Source organism: Budorcas taxicolor, chromosome X, assembly GCF_023091745.1.
Source record: "Budorcas taxicolor isolate Tak-1 chromosome X, Takin1.1, whole genome shotgun sequence".
Taxonomy (NCBI): Eukaryota; Metazoa; Chordata; class Mammalia; order Artiodactyla; family Bovidae; genus Budorcas; species Budorcas taxicolor.
The window spans coordinates 97166640-97185357 of NC_068935.1; the positions used below are offsets into that span (position 1 = coordinate 97166640).

Below are 18718 nucleotides of genomic sequence, written 5' to 3' on the forward strand. Positions count from 1 at the left end.
TATTGTGCCTATCTTTGCATGAAATGTTCCCTTGGTATCTCTAATTTTCTCAAAGAGATCTCTAGTATTACCCATCCTATTGTTTCCCTGTATTTCTTTGCATTGATCACTGAGGAAGTCTTTCTTATTCTCCTTGCTGTTTGGAACTCTGCATTCAAACGGGAATATCTTTCTGTTTCTCCTTGGCCTTTAGCTTCTCTCCATTTCTCAGCTATTTCTAAGGCCTCCTCAGACAACCATTTTGCCTTTTTGCATTTCTTTTTCTTGAGGATGGTCTTGATCACTGCCTCCTATACAATGTCATGAACCTCCATCCATAGATCTTCAGGCACTATCAGATCTAATCCCTTGAATCTGTGTCACTTCCACTGTGTAATCATAAGGCATTTGGTTTAGGTCATACCTGAATGGTCTAGTGGTTTTCCCTACTTTCTTCAATTTAAGTCTGAATTTGGCAATAAGGAATTCATGGTCTGAGCCATAAGAAAGCCTCCCTCAGCGATCAATGCAAAGAAATAGAGGAAAACAATAGAATGGGAAAGATTAGAGATCTCTTCAAGAAAATTAGAGATACCAAGGGAACATTTCATGCAAAAATGGGCTCAATATTGGACAGAAATGGTAGGGACCTAACAGAAGCAGAAGATATTAAGAAGAGGTGGCAAGAATACACAGAAGAACTGTACAAAAAAGACCTTCACGACCCAGATCATCACAATGGTGTGATCACTCACCTCGAGTCAGACATCCTGGAAGGTGAAGTTAAGTGGGCCTTAGGAAGCATCACTACGAACAAAGCTAGTGGAAGTGATGGAATCCCAGTTGAGCTATTTCAAATCCTGGAAGATGATGCTGTGAAAGTGCTTCACTCAATATGCCAGCAAATTTGGAAAACTCAGCAGTGGCCACAGGACTGGAAAAGGTCAGTTTTCATTCCAATCCCAAATAAAGGCAATGCCAAAGAATGCTCAAACTACTGCACAATTGCACTCATCTCACATGCTAGTAAAGTAATGCTCAAAAATCTCGAAGCCAAGCTTCAGCCATATGTGAACTATGAACTTCCAGATGTTCAAGCCGGTTTTAGAAAAGGCAGAGGAACCAGAGATCAAATTGCCAACATCTGCAGGATCATCAAAAAAGCAAGAGAGTTCCAGAAAAACATCTATTTCTGCTTTATTGACTATGCCAAAGCCTTTGACTGTGTGGATCACAATAAACTGTGGAAAATTCTGAAAGAGATGGGAATGCCAGGTCACCCGACCTGCTTCTTGAGAAACCTGTATGCAGGTCAGGAAGCAACAGTTAAAACTGGACATGGACCAACAGACTGGTTCCAAATAGGAAAAGGAGTACGTCAGGGCTGTATATTGTCACCCTGCTTATTTAACTCCTATGCAGAGTACATCATGAGAAATGCTGGGCTGGAAGAAGCAGAAACTGGAAACAAGATTGCCAGGAGAAATATTGATAATTTCAGATATGCAGGTGACACTGCCCTTATGGCAGAAAGTGAATAAGAACTAAAGAGCCTCTTGATGAAAGTGAAAGAGGAGAGTCAAAAAGTTGGCTTAAAGCTCAACATTTAGAAAACTAACACCATGGGATCCAATCCCATCATTTCATGGCAAATAGATGGGGAGACAGTGTCAGACTTTATTTTTGGGGGCTCCAAAATCACTGCAGATGGTGATTGTAGCCATGAAATTAAAAGACGCTTATTCCTTGGAAGGAAAGTTATGACCAACCTAAATAGCATATTCAAAAGCAGAGACATTACTTTGCCAACAAAGGTCTGTCTAGTCAAGGCTATGGTTTTTCCAGTGGTCATATATGAATATGAGACTTGGACTATAAAGAAAGCTGAGCACCGAAGAATTGATGCTTTTGAACTGTGGTGTTGGAGAAGACTTTTGAGAACCCCCTGGACTGCAAGGAGATCCAACCAGTCCATCCTAAAGGAGATAAGTCCTATATGTTCATTGGAAGGACTGATGTTGAAGCTGAAACTCCAGTACTTCAGCCACCTGATGCGAAGAGCTGACTCATTTGAAAAGACCCTGATGCTGGGAAAGATTGAGGGCAGGAGGAGAAGGGGATGACAGAGGATGAGATATTTGGATGGCATCATCGACTTGATGGACATGGGTTTGGGTGAACTCCAGGAGTTGGTGATGGACAGGGAGGCCTAGCCTGCTGCAGTTCATGGGGTCACAAAGAGTTAGACACAACTGAGCAACTGAACTGAACTGGACTCATCTGAGCCACAATCAGCTCCTAGTCTTGTTTTTGCTGACTATGTATAGCTTCTCCATCTTTGACTGCAAAGAATATAATCAATCTGATTTCAGTATTGACCATCTGGTGATGTGTAGAGTGTAGAGTCATGTGTAGAGTCATCTCTTGTGTTGTTGGAAGAGGATGTTTTCTATAACCAGTACATTCTCTTGGAAAAACTCTTTGCCCTGCTTTATTTTGAATCCCTTAGAAGAAATGGAATAAGCCCTCATAGTCAACAAAAGATTCAGAAATGCAGTATTTGGATGCAAACTCAAAAATGACAAAATCATCTCTGCTTGTTTCCAAGGCAAACCATTCAAGTTAAGAAATAAATCATAACTACTGTCTTCCTCCTCTCCCTCTTGTATCCATTTCCCTTTTTCTCTCTTGTCCCCATTCTCCTCTTTGTATTCCCTTGAATTTGGCATGTATCATTGTATTTTTCTCATAATTTTTGTATATATCCCTAAATATTATGTGGCATTGTTTTGTGTTTTTTTAACTTTATGTAAACAGAATACATGTAGATGAGATAAAATTTTATAGAATAGAAAGCAGGGAAATTATGAGCATGTGATTTAATATGTGGGCTGCCTTGGTGTTATAGGTTTTGGAATGGGGATTGGGTTCACCAAAACTTAATACATCATTAAAAGCAAGTAAGCAAGTAAATGAATAGAAATATAAGGGCACTATACATTGAAAAATTATGAGTGTCTAATGGACTGGGTTTAATTCAATTTTGTATACCCAAAAATGAAAATAACAATCATAATGGATAGGCAATATATTTGTATCCAACTACTACTTTTATTTTTCTCATGCAATAAAATTTGTAAGATTCATCCATGTCAACATATGAAGCTTTTTATTCACTTTCCCTACATTTCTCCTGCTAGATGTGTCCTTTTCCAAAATCCCCAGGATTCTAAGTGTTCAACCTTCTCTAGATAATCCTTCCTGGCCAGCAGCCTGTGACTACCTAGCTACTCTTATCACTCATCCCCTCTCTGATATGCCAGTCTCGATGGCCTACTTAGATTCCTGAGTATACTTCAGGCAACTAGTCAGTTCATCTCATACTTCTGGAAGGCTTGCAAATATTTTGGAAGAGGAAAAGCCCTTTGTAGTCATGCATGTGTGGCTTACTGGTTCCTACTTCACATCAGCAGTCTTGTTGTAAACACATACGTGCATTGAGGCTGAGGTCTGAGACAAAATCCATGGATGTAGGCCAGAGGATTTCTCTAATAGCATCTAGTTAGCCAACTGTAGTGTCATAAGCTAAGGTAACCTGCCCAGATTTAAACCAAACCACCTCTCACTGATACACCAGAACAATGGCAGTGTTAGCATTCTGCTGTACATATGTGCCAACTGTCCTTGTACCCACTCTCCACATACCTCCAACAAAAAGCCTTCTCTTTCTTTCTGTCTAGGACCTGATCCGGAGAGACATTCTGTACTACAAAGGCCGCATTGATATGGATAAATATGAGGTAGTGGACATTGAAGATGGCAGAGATGATGACTTTAATGTAAGCATGAAAAATGCCTTCAAGCTTCACAACAAGGAGACTGAGGAGATACATCTATTCTTTGCCAAGAAATTGGAGGAGAAGATACGCTGGCTCAGAGCTTTCAGAGAAGAGAGGAAAATGGTACAGGAAGATGAAAAAATTGGTAAGTGACCTGAGAGGAGAAAGAAGAATATGGATATGAAGAACATAGAGTTAAATTAATTTTCATTTTTCTAGAGGCAGAGAGATTTGTGTTGCAAACTGACATAATCCACTTTGGTGGTTTCCTATTATTAGGTTATTTTTGGCAGATAAAAATAGTTTCAACTAGTCAGGGTTAAGTGATACTTAGAGGTTGATTTCCCCTACATTATCACTACTTTGTGTCCAACTCTTTGCGACCCCATGGACTGTAGGCTACCAGGCTCCTCCCTCCATGGGATTCTTTCCTTCTCCAGGGGATCTTCCTGGCCCAGGGATCAAACCCAGGTCTCCCACCTTCCAGGCAGACACTTTAACCTCTGAGCCACCAGGGAAGCCCAACTAGATGAGATTATTACACTTAAACCTCAGCTCAATTCTCCCAAACATACAAAAGTGTATTAGCAAACAAACACAAAAGCAGTCATACCGCCTGTTCTGTAATTTCAATGAAGTCACAGCTCTGTCCTTAGATACATGACAGCATCTTCTGTGAAAAGTTTAGTTTAGTTGAGGCAGATTTGGTAATTTTGGAGAAGGGAATGGGCACCTACTCTAGTATTCTGGCCTGGAGAATTCCATGAACTATATAGAGTCCATGAGGTTGCAAAGAGTTGGACGCGGTTGACAGACTTTCACTTTCACTTTCAGCTAACTTCCTAGTCAAAGTCTGGTGACAAAATCCTCTGATTAGGCCAAAATATAGTACCCATTTTCAATCTTAAAATTCAGACTTCCTTCTGAAGTATATATATATAGGCTATAGAGTTCACTGGTGGAGAAGGCAATGGCAACCCACTCCAGTACTCTTGCCTGGAAAATCCCATGGACAGAGGAGCATTGTAGGCTGCAGTCCATGGGGTCAGAAAGAGTAGGACACGACTGAGCGACTTCACTTTCCTTTTCACTTTCATGCATTGGAGAAGGAAATGGCAACCCACTCCAATGTTCTTGCCTGGAGAATCCCAGGGATGGAGAATCCCAGGGACGGTGGAGCCTGATGGGCTGCCATCTATGGGGTTGCACAGAGTCGGACTCGACTGAAGCGATTTAGCAGCAGCAGCAGCAGCAGTAGTAGCAGCAGCAGCAGCAGCAGCAGCAGCAGCAGCAGCAGCAGGGTTCCCTGGATTCTTATACCCAGTTCTTGTGAAGGCTAAAGTGCCTATATGACATTTGTGGAGAAGGCATATCTTGTACAGCATTCTTTTTAATCAGTGACTAATTAGGCCTCCTGAATTAAGGCGACTGAACTGCTGGTAGTTGTTGCCTCTTGAGCAAAGACTTCTGAATTTCAATATGTTAACAAATCACTTCTTGAGTGTGTATTCCTGATTGGATCACTTTACGTGTTAACTAAGTGCCCCTATTAATGTACTGGTATATATCATGTTCTCTGTATAAAAGTATTTTAAAGTAAATTATAGAAAATATAATAGGGCCACTTGCATGATTTAAAACCAGGACCATTTGCATGATGTAGAATCACACTAAACCATACTCTTTTATTTGAAATACGTTATTCTCCTTTCCAAAGGGAATATAGCTGGTAGAGATACTTTTTATACTGCTTTCCAACTGTGGGATTTAGCATTTAACCTTGTGGTTTACAAAGTACTATCTGGTCTCCTGCTCATGGTCCTGCCTTTCTGGCATAAAAAATACAATACAGCCAGGCTTTGAAATTCCTTGAGAAGACACCAGAATTTCTGGTGTTGCCTCACTCCTAAGGGAGGAGAATTATACCTTAAAACATCTGTATTCAAGTTGGAAAAAACTGCCTCTAAAAAACTGGGCCTACCGTTTGAGTCCTGGTACAAATATATTCTCCTGTCTGAAGTATTGGGGATTGAAATGGTCCAGAGGCAAGGAAGGATCATTAGAAAGACTCTGCTTAGTTTTATCTAAGTATTCTCAGGTTTTGGGTAGAGTACTTATTGATAATTCACTTTAAGTCCCATTGAATTCAGTTTGCTTTTAGCATTTGGACACTGCTTTACGACATGATGTGGAATCATTACAGAAATTCTACTGGCTGCTTGTCCTAATGAAAGACACCAACAATCTCTGACACTACCTAAACTGTTAGTGCTATTAGAGGAATTGTTTTAGTGTGCTTTTTGCAGATACTAGATCAACTAGAAGATTCATACCATTCACTCTGGTTTCAATATATCTCCCACACTGTAGAAAAGCTTCCAGAAACTGCTTCCCAACAGGTCATCTTTTTAAAAATATTAAGAATTTGGTCTGATTATAACAGTAAGTCATTTTCTTTGAAAGCAATTTTGGGGAAAAAACACAAAAATACAAGGAAAAAAACATCTAAAAATCACACATGAACATACTACCCAGAGATAAATTTTATAAATATTTTGGTATATTTCCTTCCCATCTTTTTTCCTATGTGTCTAAAAAAAAAAAAATAGAGTGCCTGAATCTTTATTTCTGTCTCCCCCAACCTCTGCCACTTCATGACAGATATAAATTTATATCTTTGTCACTTAAAATTATATCATTAACATGTCTCTAAATCATTTACTATTTTAATCATTATTTTTATGGCTGTCATGTGGATTTACTATAGTTTTTGTTTTTTAGTTTTACTTTTTAATTATAAAATGCATAGTCTTAATAACCATTTAAGCACATATAGAAATATAATAAAGTTTAGCATTCTGTTCCCTTTTCTGTTGCTCCTATGCTGTGTGAGATAATCAGTATTAATTTGATGTGTTTCTTTTCATACTTATCTCAAGTTCATATAAATGTATACACATAAGACTTTATTTATAAAAAATATAAATATTATACTAAAATATACAATTATACCATACATATTACTCTGCAACTTGCTTTCTTAAACATAATTTATCATCAGAACCATTCCAGTTGAAGAATACAGAATCTAACTATAACTCCTTGTATCAGTCAGGGTTCAATAAAAGAAGCATAACCAGTAAGAGATAAATTATTGTTAAGAAATTTATTATAAGAATTGCATTATGTGATTGTGAAGGCTGGCTAAGCAACTCCAGGCATTCAAGTTCAAACATCATGGGTAGACTTGAACTCGTGGGCATAAAGCTAAGCTGTCTTTGGATAGGGCTTGTAGGTCTGAAGCTCTTAAGGCAAAATTTCTTCTTTTAGGCGAGGCCTCAACCTTGGTTTTTTAACTGGCAAAAACACCATGACCTCTGTACTTAATTTTTTTCCTTTTATTTATTTGTTTTTTAATGTATTTATTTTAATTGGAGGCTAATTTAAAGGCACAATATACTAATCTTAGCTATAGGCTTATTGTTGTATAAGTTTCTAGGACTTATTCATATCTTATGTAAATGAAACTTTATAGCTATAGAAAAGCAGCTGCCCGTTTTCTCTGGTGATTCTCTCTGGAATCACCATTCTGCTCTCTGTCTATGAGTTTGACTAGTTAAGATACTGCATATTCATGCAAATATAGAATTTGTCCTTCTGTGACTACATTATTTTAATTAGCAAGTGTCCTCCAGATTTATCCATGTTGTCACATATGGCAGAATTCCCATTCTTTTTAGGGCTGAATACTATTCTAGTGTGTGTTTGTATATACAAAAAGATACATACCACATTTTCTTTATCCCTTTATCCATCCTCAGACATTTAGATTGTTTCAATTATCATGGCCTTTGGGAATAATGCTATAATGAATATGAGAGTACTGATATCTCTTCAAGATCCTGATTTCAATTATCTTGCACATATAGCCAGAAGTGGGATTGCTGGATCATATGGTAGTTTTCCATAGTGACTAAATCATTTTAACTCCTAACAGTTTACTGTGGGTCCAGTTTCTCTAAATTCTTACCAATGCTAATCATCTTTTGTTTCTTCGAGAATAGCTCTCTAAACAGGAGTGAAGTGATATCTTATTATGGTTAAGGTTTGGATTTCCCTGATAATTAGTAATGTGGAGAATACTTTTATATACCTCTTGGCCATTTGTATGACTTCTCTGAGAACATGTCTATGCAAGTCCTTTGACCATTCTTTTTAATCACTATATGTTTGTTTGTTTACTACTGAGCAGAGAACTTTCTTATATATTTTGGAAATTAAGCCCTTAGATATATGGTTTCCAAATATTTTCTCCCATTCCATAGATTGCCTTTTTTTTTTTTTAGAAAATTCTTGACTGAGCTCACTGAACTTCAGTTTGTGTGTGTGCATGCTCAGTCATGGCTGACTCTTTGGGACCCCAGGGACTATAGACCACCAGGCTCCTCTGTCCATGGAATTTTCCAGGCAAGAATACTGGAGTGGCATAGATTGCCTTTTTATATGTTGTTTCTTTTCTTTGCTGGCAGAATCATTTCAGTTTGATGTAGTCCCATTTGTCTGCTTTTGCTTTGTTGCCAGTGCTTTTGGTATTTAAGAAATCATTGTCAGGAAGATTTTCCCCCTTTTTTCTTCTAGGAGTTTTACAATTCCAAGTCATACATTCAAGTCTTCTGTCCACTTTGCATTGATTTTCATGTATGGCATAAGATAGAAGTTCAGTTTCATTCTTTTGCATGTGGATATCCAATTTTCACAAAACCATTTGTTGAACAAACTATCCTTTCCCCATTGTGTATTCTTGGCAGCCTTGTCAAAGATATGCTGACTGTATATGTGTGTGTTTATTTCTGGCCCTCTATCCTATTCTATTGATCTATATGTCTCTCTTTATTCCATACAATACTGTTTTAATTACTGTAACTTCATAATATATTTTTAATCAGGAATTGTGAAGTCTCCAACTTTGCCCTTCTTTCTCAAGATTGCTTTAGCTATTATGAGTCTTTTATGATTCCACATATATTTTAGGCTTGCTATTTCTGTTTCTGTAAAAAAAAAAAATATACCATTGCGGTTTTGAAGAATTGCATTGACTCTATAGATAGCTTCAAGTCAGAATGGATATTTAACAATATTAAGCCTTCCACCACAAGAAAGGTAAACTACAAATCAATATCTGTAACAAAATCCATGGGAAAGTCCTCTGTAAATCACTGGGAAAAAAATTCAACAGTACAGTAAGAGGATCAGACACCATGACCAAGTGGGATTTCTCAGGGATACAAGAATGTTTTAACATATGTAAATTTATTAATTGGATACATCACACTAACAAAATGAAGGGGAAAAGTCACATGATCATCTTTATAGATACAGGAAAGTCATGTGAAAAAATTTAACATACTCTTATGATAAAAACTATCGACAAGGTATAGAAGGAATTTACCTCAACATATATACCATATCTTGAAGGCACACAAGGCTAATCAGTTCAGTTCAGTTCAGTCGCTCAGTCGTGTCCGACTCTTTGCAGCCCCATGAATTGCAGCACGCCAGGTCTCCTTGGCCATCACCAACTCCCAGAATTCACTCAGACTCACATCCATTGAATCAGTGATGCCATCCAGCCATCTCATCCTCTGTCGTCCCCTTCTCCTCCTGCCCCCAATCCCTCCCAGCATCAGAGTCTTTTCCAATGAGTCAACTCTTCGCATGAGGTAGCCAAGTACCTGAATTTCAGCTTTAGCATCATTCCTTCCAAAGAAATCCCAGGGCTGATCTCCTTCAGAATGGACTGGTTGGATCTCCTTGCAGTCCAAGGGACTCTCAGGAGTCTTCTCCAACACCACAGTTCAAAAGCATCAATTCTTTGGCACTCAGCCTTCTTCACAGTCCAACTCTCACATCCATACATGACCACAGGAAAAACCATAGTCTTGACTAGACAGACCTTTTTTGGCAAAGTAATGTCTCTGCTTTTGAATATGCTATCTAGGTTGGTCATAACTTTTCTTCCAAAGAGTAAGCGTCTTCTAATTTCATGGCTGCAGTCACCATCTGCAGTGATTTTGGAGCCCCCCAAAATAAAGTCTAACACTGTTTCCACTGTTTCCCCATCTATTTGCCATGAAGTGATGGGACCGGATGCCATGATCTTTGTTTTCTGAATGTTGAGCTTTAAGCCAACTTTTTGACTCTCCTCTTTTACTTTCATCAAGAGGCTTTTTAGTTCCTCTTCATTTTCTGCCATAAGGGTGGTGTCATCTGCATAATTGAGGTTATTGATATTTCTCCTGGCAATCTTGATTCCAGCTTGTGTTTCTTCCAGTCCAGCTCTTCTCATGATGTACTCTGCATATAAGTTAAATAAGCAGGGTGACAATATACAGCCTTGACGTACTCCTTTTCCTATTTGGAACCAGTCTGTTGTTCCATGCCCAGTTCTAACTGTTGCTTCCTGACCTGCATACAGATTTCTCAAGAGGCAGGTCAGGTGGCTCTTTCAGAATTTTCTAGTGTCTTGTGATCCACACAGTCAAAGGCTTTTAGCTAATATTATACTTAAGTGGGGAAAGCTGAAAGCTTTTTCTCTAAGATCAGGAACAAGAGATATTTACATTCACCACTTCTAGTTAGTGCAGTAGTGGAAGTCCTAGCTAGAGCAATTAGGCTTAACTAATTAATTCCTCCAAATCAGGAAAGAGAAAGTAAAATTATTCTTGTTGCAGATAAGATCATCGTATATGTAAAATCCCTAAAGACTCCACAAACAGCTTTTACATCTAATAAATTAATTCATTTGTAGGATACAAAATCAACACACAAAAGTAAATTGTGTTTCTATGTACTAACAACAAACTATATGAAAAAGAAATCAAGCAATCTCATTTACAATTGCTTCAAAAAGAATATAATAGTTAGATATAAACTTAACCAAGGAGGTAAAATACTGGTACACTGAAAACTACAAAACATTACTGAAAGAAATTAAAAGAAGACATAAATAAATAGACATTCTGTATTCTTGGAATGGAAGGCAATGTTAATAGCATGTTCATTTTACTAAAGTCCATCTATAGATTCAATGTGCTCCTATTTTAAAACTCCAGTAGCATTTTTTATGGAAACAGGAAAAAAAATCCTAAAATTCATGGGGATCCATAGTATACCCATGAGAGAGAAGAACAAAGCTGGAGACATCACAATTCCTGATTCAAAATATATTACAAAGCTATAATAATTAAAACAGTTTAGTGCTGGCATAAAGACAAACATAGATGAATGCAATAGGATAGCGAGCTCAGAAAAACACCTACATGTATATATTCAACATATCTTCAACAAGGATTCCAAAAATACACAATTGGGAAAGATAATGTCTTCAATGAATGATGTGAAAGCTGGATATCCACATGAAAAAGAATAAAATTGAACTCCTACTTTATGCCATACATGAAAATCAGTTCAAAGTGGCCTGAAGACTTGAATATATGACTCAAAACTGTAAAAATCCTAGACAAAAACATTTGGGAAATATTTCTTGATGTTGGTCTTGACAATGATTTTTTTGGATATGACACCAAAAACATGGACAGGAAAGCAAAAATAGGAAACATCAAACCAAAAAGACTTTGCACAGCAAAAGAAAAAAACAACAGCACAAATAAGCAACCTGTTAAATGGGGGAAAATATTTTCAAACCATACATGTGATAATTTCTAAAATATATAAGGAACTCCTACAACTCAATTAGTTAAAACCCAAAACTCAGATAAAAATTGGCAAAGAACCTCCACAGATATTTTGATTATTTCTTTAATTACTTTTTGCCATTCAATTTTTTTCCTTCTTTTAAAACTTTCCTTAAGTCTATGTATATTTTCTGCTGTAATCTCATTTTTAACTCATTTTTCTTTGTAGTTTTGCTTTTGATTGTGAAATGTCTTTCCACTTTTCACCATATTTTATTCAACCACTCTCCATTTAACAGCCTCTTAACTCATGTTCTCACCTTTTTGCCCCTCTATACATTGAAATGCATTGTTTTAGGTAAGTGTTAATATTGCTCTTCCAGAAAACTTGTGCTAATTTATACATTTTAAAAAAGGTCTATGTTACTCATAACAAAATGATTTATTTTTATGTTATAGGGTTTGAGATTTCTGAAAACCAGAAGAGGCAGGCTGCAATGACTGTGAGAAAAGTCTCTAAACAAAAAGGTAAAACTGCCTTTAACAACAACCTCCCTGATCTCACTCACTCTCATTGTGAAACTGAAAAGCCATAAGCTATGTATTTGCATATTCATATGCTTATTTCCATGCTAAAGTTCACTTAGGGTCGTGGGAAATGTCCAGATTCCCAGGTGTCTCTGATGATAAGTAGTAAATGATCTTTAAAAGGCTTAAGGCTTAAGAGTGAATAATTTAAGGTAGCCATGTCCACAGATAGCTCATTTGGTACAGGAAAAAAATAGAAACTTTATTTCTTTTATTTTCACTTAAAGTGAGAAACTAAACTTTATTAACAATTAAGAAACAGTTGGACAATAGTAAATATATGGAATTTATTAACACACACATATATATATTAGGGATATGCATATAACCTTCTTTGGATTGGGGACATTTGCCAGATCATGAACCCCAAATCAGAATGGAGGACTTCAAACTGAACCTAGACAGAAGATTCAGATATTTGTTCTCTTTTTGAGTCATAAACTAAAGTATTTTAAAAAGAAAAATACCTTGGAAATCAACTTGAATATGAAATGAAGCTTTATTTTCTTATTTTCATGAACTAGAAAACATTAAAATGCTTAATTGAACAAAGGGAAGGAACTACCCTCTGTTTATTCAAGAAGCTATTCAGTACCAGTCCTTTTATATAAGTTCCTTCATTTCACTTTTATGATACCCCTGAAAAGGTAGACATTATTAGTCTCATTTTCCAGATGAAGAAACTGAGGATATTTGGCATAAATTGACTCTGAACTTAAGTCAGCTTGTTTCCAAGTCTACTGCTCCCTCCTCTCCACTTCAGGGTTCTGTTGATCCTTCAAGCTAGTTAAGAACAGCTCAATTTTTTTTTTTTTTTTTGTCTCACCTCAACCACTGACAGCTCTTTCTATTACTGACAGCCATTATTATTCTCCCCAGGGTAGGCAATCTTAGTGAGACTTCATTTTCCTTAGGCCCTTCCTTGTGCTCTCTTAAAGGGCTCTCTGATTCAGAATGAGTGACCATTTAAGTGATCAGATTCAAGTTGCCTGAAATTCTAGCAGTCACATAATGCACCCTTAATTATTTCCAATGAAGTTCCTTTTTATTGAAGAGGTTTAGTGCCTGTGGATATCTGATTTCCAGTGGACCAGTGCACCTAGCTTGGGCATCCAGCTAGTCATGGCCTTCCTTTTAACTTATTGCTTCTTAGTCTTTGAAGATGCTCACTGACACTTCCACTCGTCGTGGAAATGTGGTTCATTTTAGGTAGGAAATTAAAGGCAACCACTCCTAACTCCTTGGTGGTGAAAACAGAACTGTGTTTAAAAGTAATCTGGAGTTAATTACACTAAGTCTATGATCTATATGGATAGGAGAATCCTTTGAGAGAATGTGCTTATTCATTAGAGATATGAGCCCCAACTACCTGGACAGTCTTCAGGCTACAAAGGGGCTACTGTCCTCGTGGCCCACCTCTGTCTCCTGGAGGCTCTTTCCTCCTGAACTTCTTTCATTCTGAATCCTTCCACTGCCCCTACCACATTGACCTTCGTAATGGGATGATATTCCTTTACCTCAGCCCAAGTTCTCCCAAGTCTATCTGAGACTGGCTTATTTTTCCACTGAGAACCCTTAAAGCAGAAGAACATGCACAAAGCAACCAATTAGAAAACAGTCCTACTCGCTCATACCAAGCATTTGTGTCATGTTCCTTCTCTGCCTTGTCTCAAGACTATCCCTTGCAAGTCCTGTCTTGTCTCCCAGTATCTAAACAATTGTTCACCTGAACAGCTTTCGATCCAGTCTTCAAATAAACTTGATCTAGTTTCAAACCACTGAATTCCTAAAAATTTCCTCCAATATTTCTGTTTCCATTTTCAAGGCCCTCTTAGTCCAGGACTGTGGTGACTGATATATTTGAGACTCATGGGCACTACATAAGTAGAAGTGATTTTCACTACAATCCGTGGGGTCGCAAAAACTAAGACACAACTGAGTGACTAACACACACACACACACACACACACACGGGAAGATCAAGCGAGTTTTCTGAGATACCTAAGAAAGCCAGCTTTCTTAATCCTTCCAATGACACCTTTCTGGAAGTGATAAGGAGCATTTTTGTTATCATTTCTCTAATTCAGATTTAATGTAGATTGCAACACAATCTATAATGCCATGTGAAGTGAAGTGTTAGTCACTCAATCATGTCTGACTCTTTGCAGCTCCATGGACTGTAGCTTGTCATGGCCCTCTGTCCATGGAATTCTTCAGGTAAGAATACTAGAGTGGATAGCCATTCTCTTCTCTAGGGAATCTTCCTGACCAAGGTTTCCTGCATTGCAGGCAGATTCTTTACTGTCTGAGCCACCATGAATCTGTTAGTCAGTCATGTCCAACTCTTTGTGACCCTGTGGACTATAGCCCACCAGGCTCCTCTGTCCGTGGAATTCTCCAGGCAAGAATACTGGAGTGGGTTGCCATTTCCTTCTCCAAGTCACATGAGCCACCATGGAAGCCCATAATGTCATAGGGCCTTATCCACTTAGTCTACTGTTCTGGGGGAGGGAAGCCTGGCTGAAGAAAAACAGAGGACAGATCCTAGCTCAAATTGCCTTTTATACTGTCTTGAGAGTTGGCGATTAATTCCTGGTACTTAAACTCATTTCAGTTAGCCATTATGGAGCTCTCTAGGGCCACAAGTACAGTCCTCATCTACAGAGGCTTTAGGACAGGTCAAAATCAAATGAATATGTGAGAATAACTAAAATAAATGTGAAATAGAATAAAGTTTGAAAAATAAGTCTACCCTGATTTCAACACTGATAGCTACAGTAACCAAGACAGTGTGGTGTTGGTAGAATAGACATGGTAGATTATGTTAGAGAATAGAGAACCAAAAAATAGACCTACACAAATATGCCCAACCAATTTTTTGACAAAGGTACAAAAGCAATTCGGTGAAGGAAGAATAACTTTTTAAACAAATGGCACTGAACAACTTCAGATATGCATATGATACCACTCTAACAGCAGAAAGTGAGCTAAGGCACCTATTGATGAGGATAAAAGAGGAGAGTGAAGAATCTGGCTTAAAACTCAACATTAAAAAACTAAGATCATAGCATCCCATCCCAGGGTAGTCCCATCACTCCATGGCAAATAGAAGAGGGAAAGGGGAAACAGTGACAGAGTTTACTTTCTTGGGCTCCAGAATCACTGTGGACAGTGACTGCAGCCATGAAATTAAAGGTGCTTGCTCCTTGGAAGAAAAGCTATGACAAACCTAGACAGCATAGTAAAAAACAGAGACATCACTTTGCCAACAAAGATCTTTATAGTCAAAGCTATGGTTCTTCCAGTAGCTATGTACGGATGAGAGAGTTTTACCATAAAGAATGCTGAGTGCTGAAGAACAGATGCATTCAAATTGTGGTGCTGGAGAAGACTGTTGAGAATCTCTTGGACAGCAGGGGATCAAACCAGTCAATCCTAAAGGAAATCAAGCCTGAATATTCATTGGAATTACTGATCCTGAAGCTCCAGTGCTTTGACTACCTGATAGGAAGAGCTAACTCATTGGAATAAAACCCTGATGCTTGGAAAGATTGAAGGCAAAAGGAGAAAGGGGCAGCAGAGAATGAGATGGTTAGATAGCATCACCAACTCAATGGGCAGGAGTTTGAACAAACTCTGGGAGACAGTGAAGGACAGGAAAGCCTGGCATCCTGCAGTCCACTGGGTCACAGAGAGTCAGACATGACTTAGCAACTGAACAGCAAAAACAAAGAAGAATCTCAACCTAAATTCACAACCTATAAAAAGTAACTCAAAATAGATAATGAATTTAAAGTTACAAACTTTTAAAAAACAGTAGGAGAAAATCGTCAGGATTAGGTTTAGGAAAATAATTCCTTAGAACTGACACCAAAAGCTTGAATTATAAAATCAAGTATTGGTAAAATGGACCTCATCAAAGTAGAAAATTTTGCTTTGTGTAAGACCATGTGAAGAAGATGAAAAGACAAGCTACATGCTAGGGAAAATATTTGCAAACCATGTACCTGACAAAACATTGGTATTTAGAATATATAAAGAACTCTCAAAACTCGATAGTAAAAAATAAATGAAAACAAACAAAAACAAATTACACATTCCAATTGGAAAATGGGCAAAAGACAGCTAATTCACTGAAGATGATATTTGGGTATCAGCTGAACATATGAAAAGATGTTCAGCATCATTAATCATTGAAAATATGCAAATCACAATGAGCTATCACTACATATCTTTTACAAAGGCAATAGAAAAATAAATAGTGAAAACACCTAATGTTGACAAGGGTGTATAGAAACAGAATCATTCATACTTTGCTGGTGAGAGTGTAAAACAGTATAGCCACTGTTTTACATAATTGTTTGGCAGTTTCTTAAAACATAAAATATACAACTACAAGATGATCCAGCAATTACACATCTGGGCATTTATCCCAGAGAAGCAGAATTTTATTTTCACTTAAAAACTTCTAAACAAATGTTCATAGCAGCTTCATTCAAAATAGACCAAACTGGAAATAACTTAGATTTCTTTCAGTGGGTGAGTAATTAAGCAAATATTGGTACTCTATATCTTAGAATATTATGCATCAATAAAAAGGATCCAACTACTGGTACATGCAACAACTTGCGTGAAGTTCTAAGGAATCTTGATGATTGAGAAAAACTGATACATAAAGGTTACAGATGATATGATTCCATTCATATAATGTTCTTCAAATAATATAATTTGGAAATGAGGAACATACTAATGGTTGCTAGGAGTTAAGGAGAGATGGGAAAGGGAAGGAAATAAGTGTGATTATAAAAGAGTAATAAGAATAATCCTTTTGATGGTAGAAATGTTGTCTCTTGACTGTGTCCTATAACAATGTTAATATCCTAGCTGTAACATTACAATATAGTTTTGCAAAATGCTATTATTGGAGAAATTAAATAAAGGGTCCAAGGCATATTTCCATATTTTTGATTCCTGTGTGTGAATTTACAATGATCTCAAAATAAAAAGCTTAATTAAAAAATTAAAATGAACACTCCCCAAACTCCCTCCCTAATATCTATATATCATTTGTTGGCCTCTGGTACTGTCATATTTTTGATACCACATTTGAAAACTGTTAGACAACATCATCAAAATGGCATAATAGTTTTTTACCTTAGTCTCTCCAAAGAACACAGATTTTGACAATTACTACCAGCTGGGAGTGTCATTCTGAGAGTCTGAGAGCTCAGTGGAGAAGTTCCAAACAGAATAATCTATGTGGATGCAAAGAAGAGGCCAGTCAATAAAAACTGGAGGATGTGACTGGCCCTTTTAATACAAAGACAGCAACACAAAACTAGAAGGAATATGAAAAGTCAAGGAAACAAGACATCATTGATGGAATGCAATAATTTCCAGAAACTGATACCCAAAGACAAGGAGATCTGTGATTTGCCTGATAAACAAGTCAAAATATATTATAGTTATTTTAAGGAAGTCCAGAGAGCTACAAGAGGGACAGTTCAACAAAATCAGGGAAACATTGTGAACAAAATAAGAAATTTAACAGAGGAAATTATAAAAAGAACCAAACAAATTATACAGCTGAAAATACAATGTATGAAATGAAAAAAAAAAAATACAATACAGAGCATCAATAGCAGACTTCATCCCCCAGAAGAAAAGTATCTGTGAAGTCAGAGAAAGGTCATTTGAAATTGTTTAGTCAGACTAGGGAAAAAAATGAAAAAGAATGAAGTATGCCTATGTGACTTATGGGGTAAAATTAAGATTAACAATCTACAAAATATTAGAGTCTGAGAAGGATAAGAGAAGAAGAAAGGATAACAAAGACTGTTTAAACAAACAATGACTAGAACTTCCCAATTCTGGGTAGATATTTGGGTATCCAAGTTCATGTGGCTCACTGATGTCCAAACAATTTAACCCAAAATGGTCTTCTCTAAGACACATTCTAATTAAGCTATCTAAAATCAAAGACAAAAAGAGAAGATTAAAAGTAGCAAGAGAAAAAAAATCGCATATACATGGAAACCTGCATAAGGCTATCAGCAGCTTTCTCAACAGAGAGTGGAAAGATATGTTCAAAGTACTAAAAGAAAGTATCATCTAACCAAGAATGCTGCACCCAGAAAATAAAGGAAAGAAAAAGACTTTTTCAGACCAGAAAAAATTTAAAAAGCAGAAAGAGTTAATCACCACTAGACTTGACTTACAGTAAATGCTGAAAGTTCTTCAAGCTGAAATGAAAGAATGCTAATTAGTAACAGGAAAACCTGAAGATGAATGTACAATAGGGGCAGCAGACAATATAGCAGAGTAGAAGGACTTGAGCTCACCTCCTCTCATGAAAGCAACAAAATCAAAACTAACTGCTGAACAATCATTAACAAAAAAGTCTTGAACATATGAAAAAATGTATTCTACAACCAAAGACAAAGAAGAAAAAAGACAATGGCAGGGGGTGCTTTTTCAATATAATCAAATCCTATACCTGCCAGGTGGGCAGCCCACAATCTTGAAAATTATTATGTTGCAGAGGTTCTCTCACAGGAGTAAGAGTTCTGAGCCCAACATTAGGCTCCAAAGCCTGGGGTCTGGCCACAGAAAGGGAAG

General features: G+C 37.2%; 1 protein-coding gene across 2 annotated transcripts in view; it reads left to right on the forward strand.

Moving 5' to 3' along the window:
* Window positions 1-18718, forward strand: part of ARHGEF9 (Cdc42 guanine nucleotide exchange factor 9) — a 331172-nt gene that overhangs the window by 300178 nt on the left and 12276 nt on the right. For both annotated transcript variants that reach the window (XM_052663173.1, XM_052663174.1), the window contains 2 exons: window positions 3720-3963; window positions 11972-12040. In XM_052663173.1, coding sequence (XP_052519133.1) covers window positions 3720-3963; window positions 11972-12040 — 313 coding nt within the window. The remainder of the gene's footprint in view (window positions 1-3719; window positions 3964-11971; window positions 12041-18718) is intronic.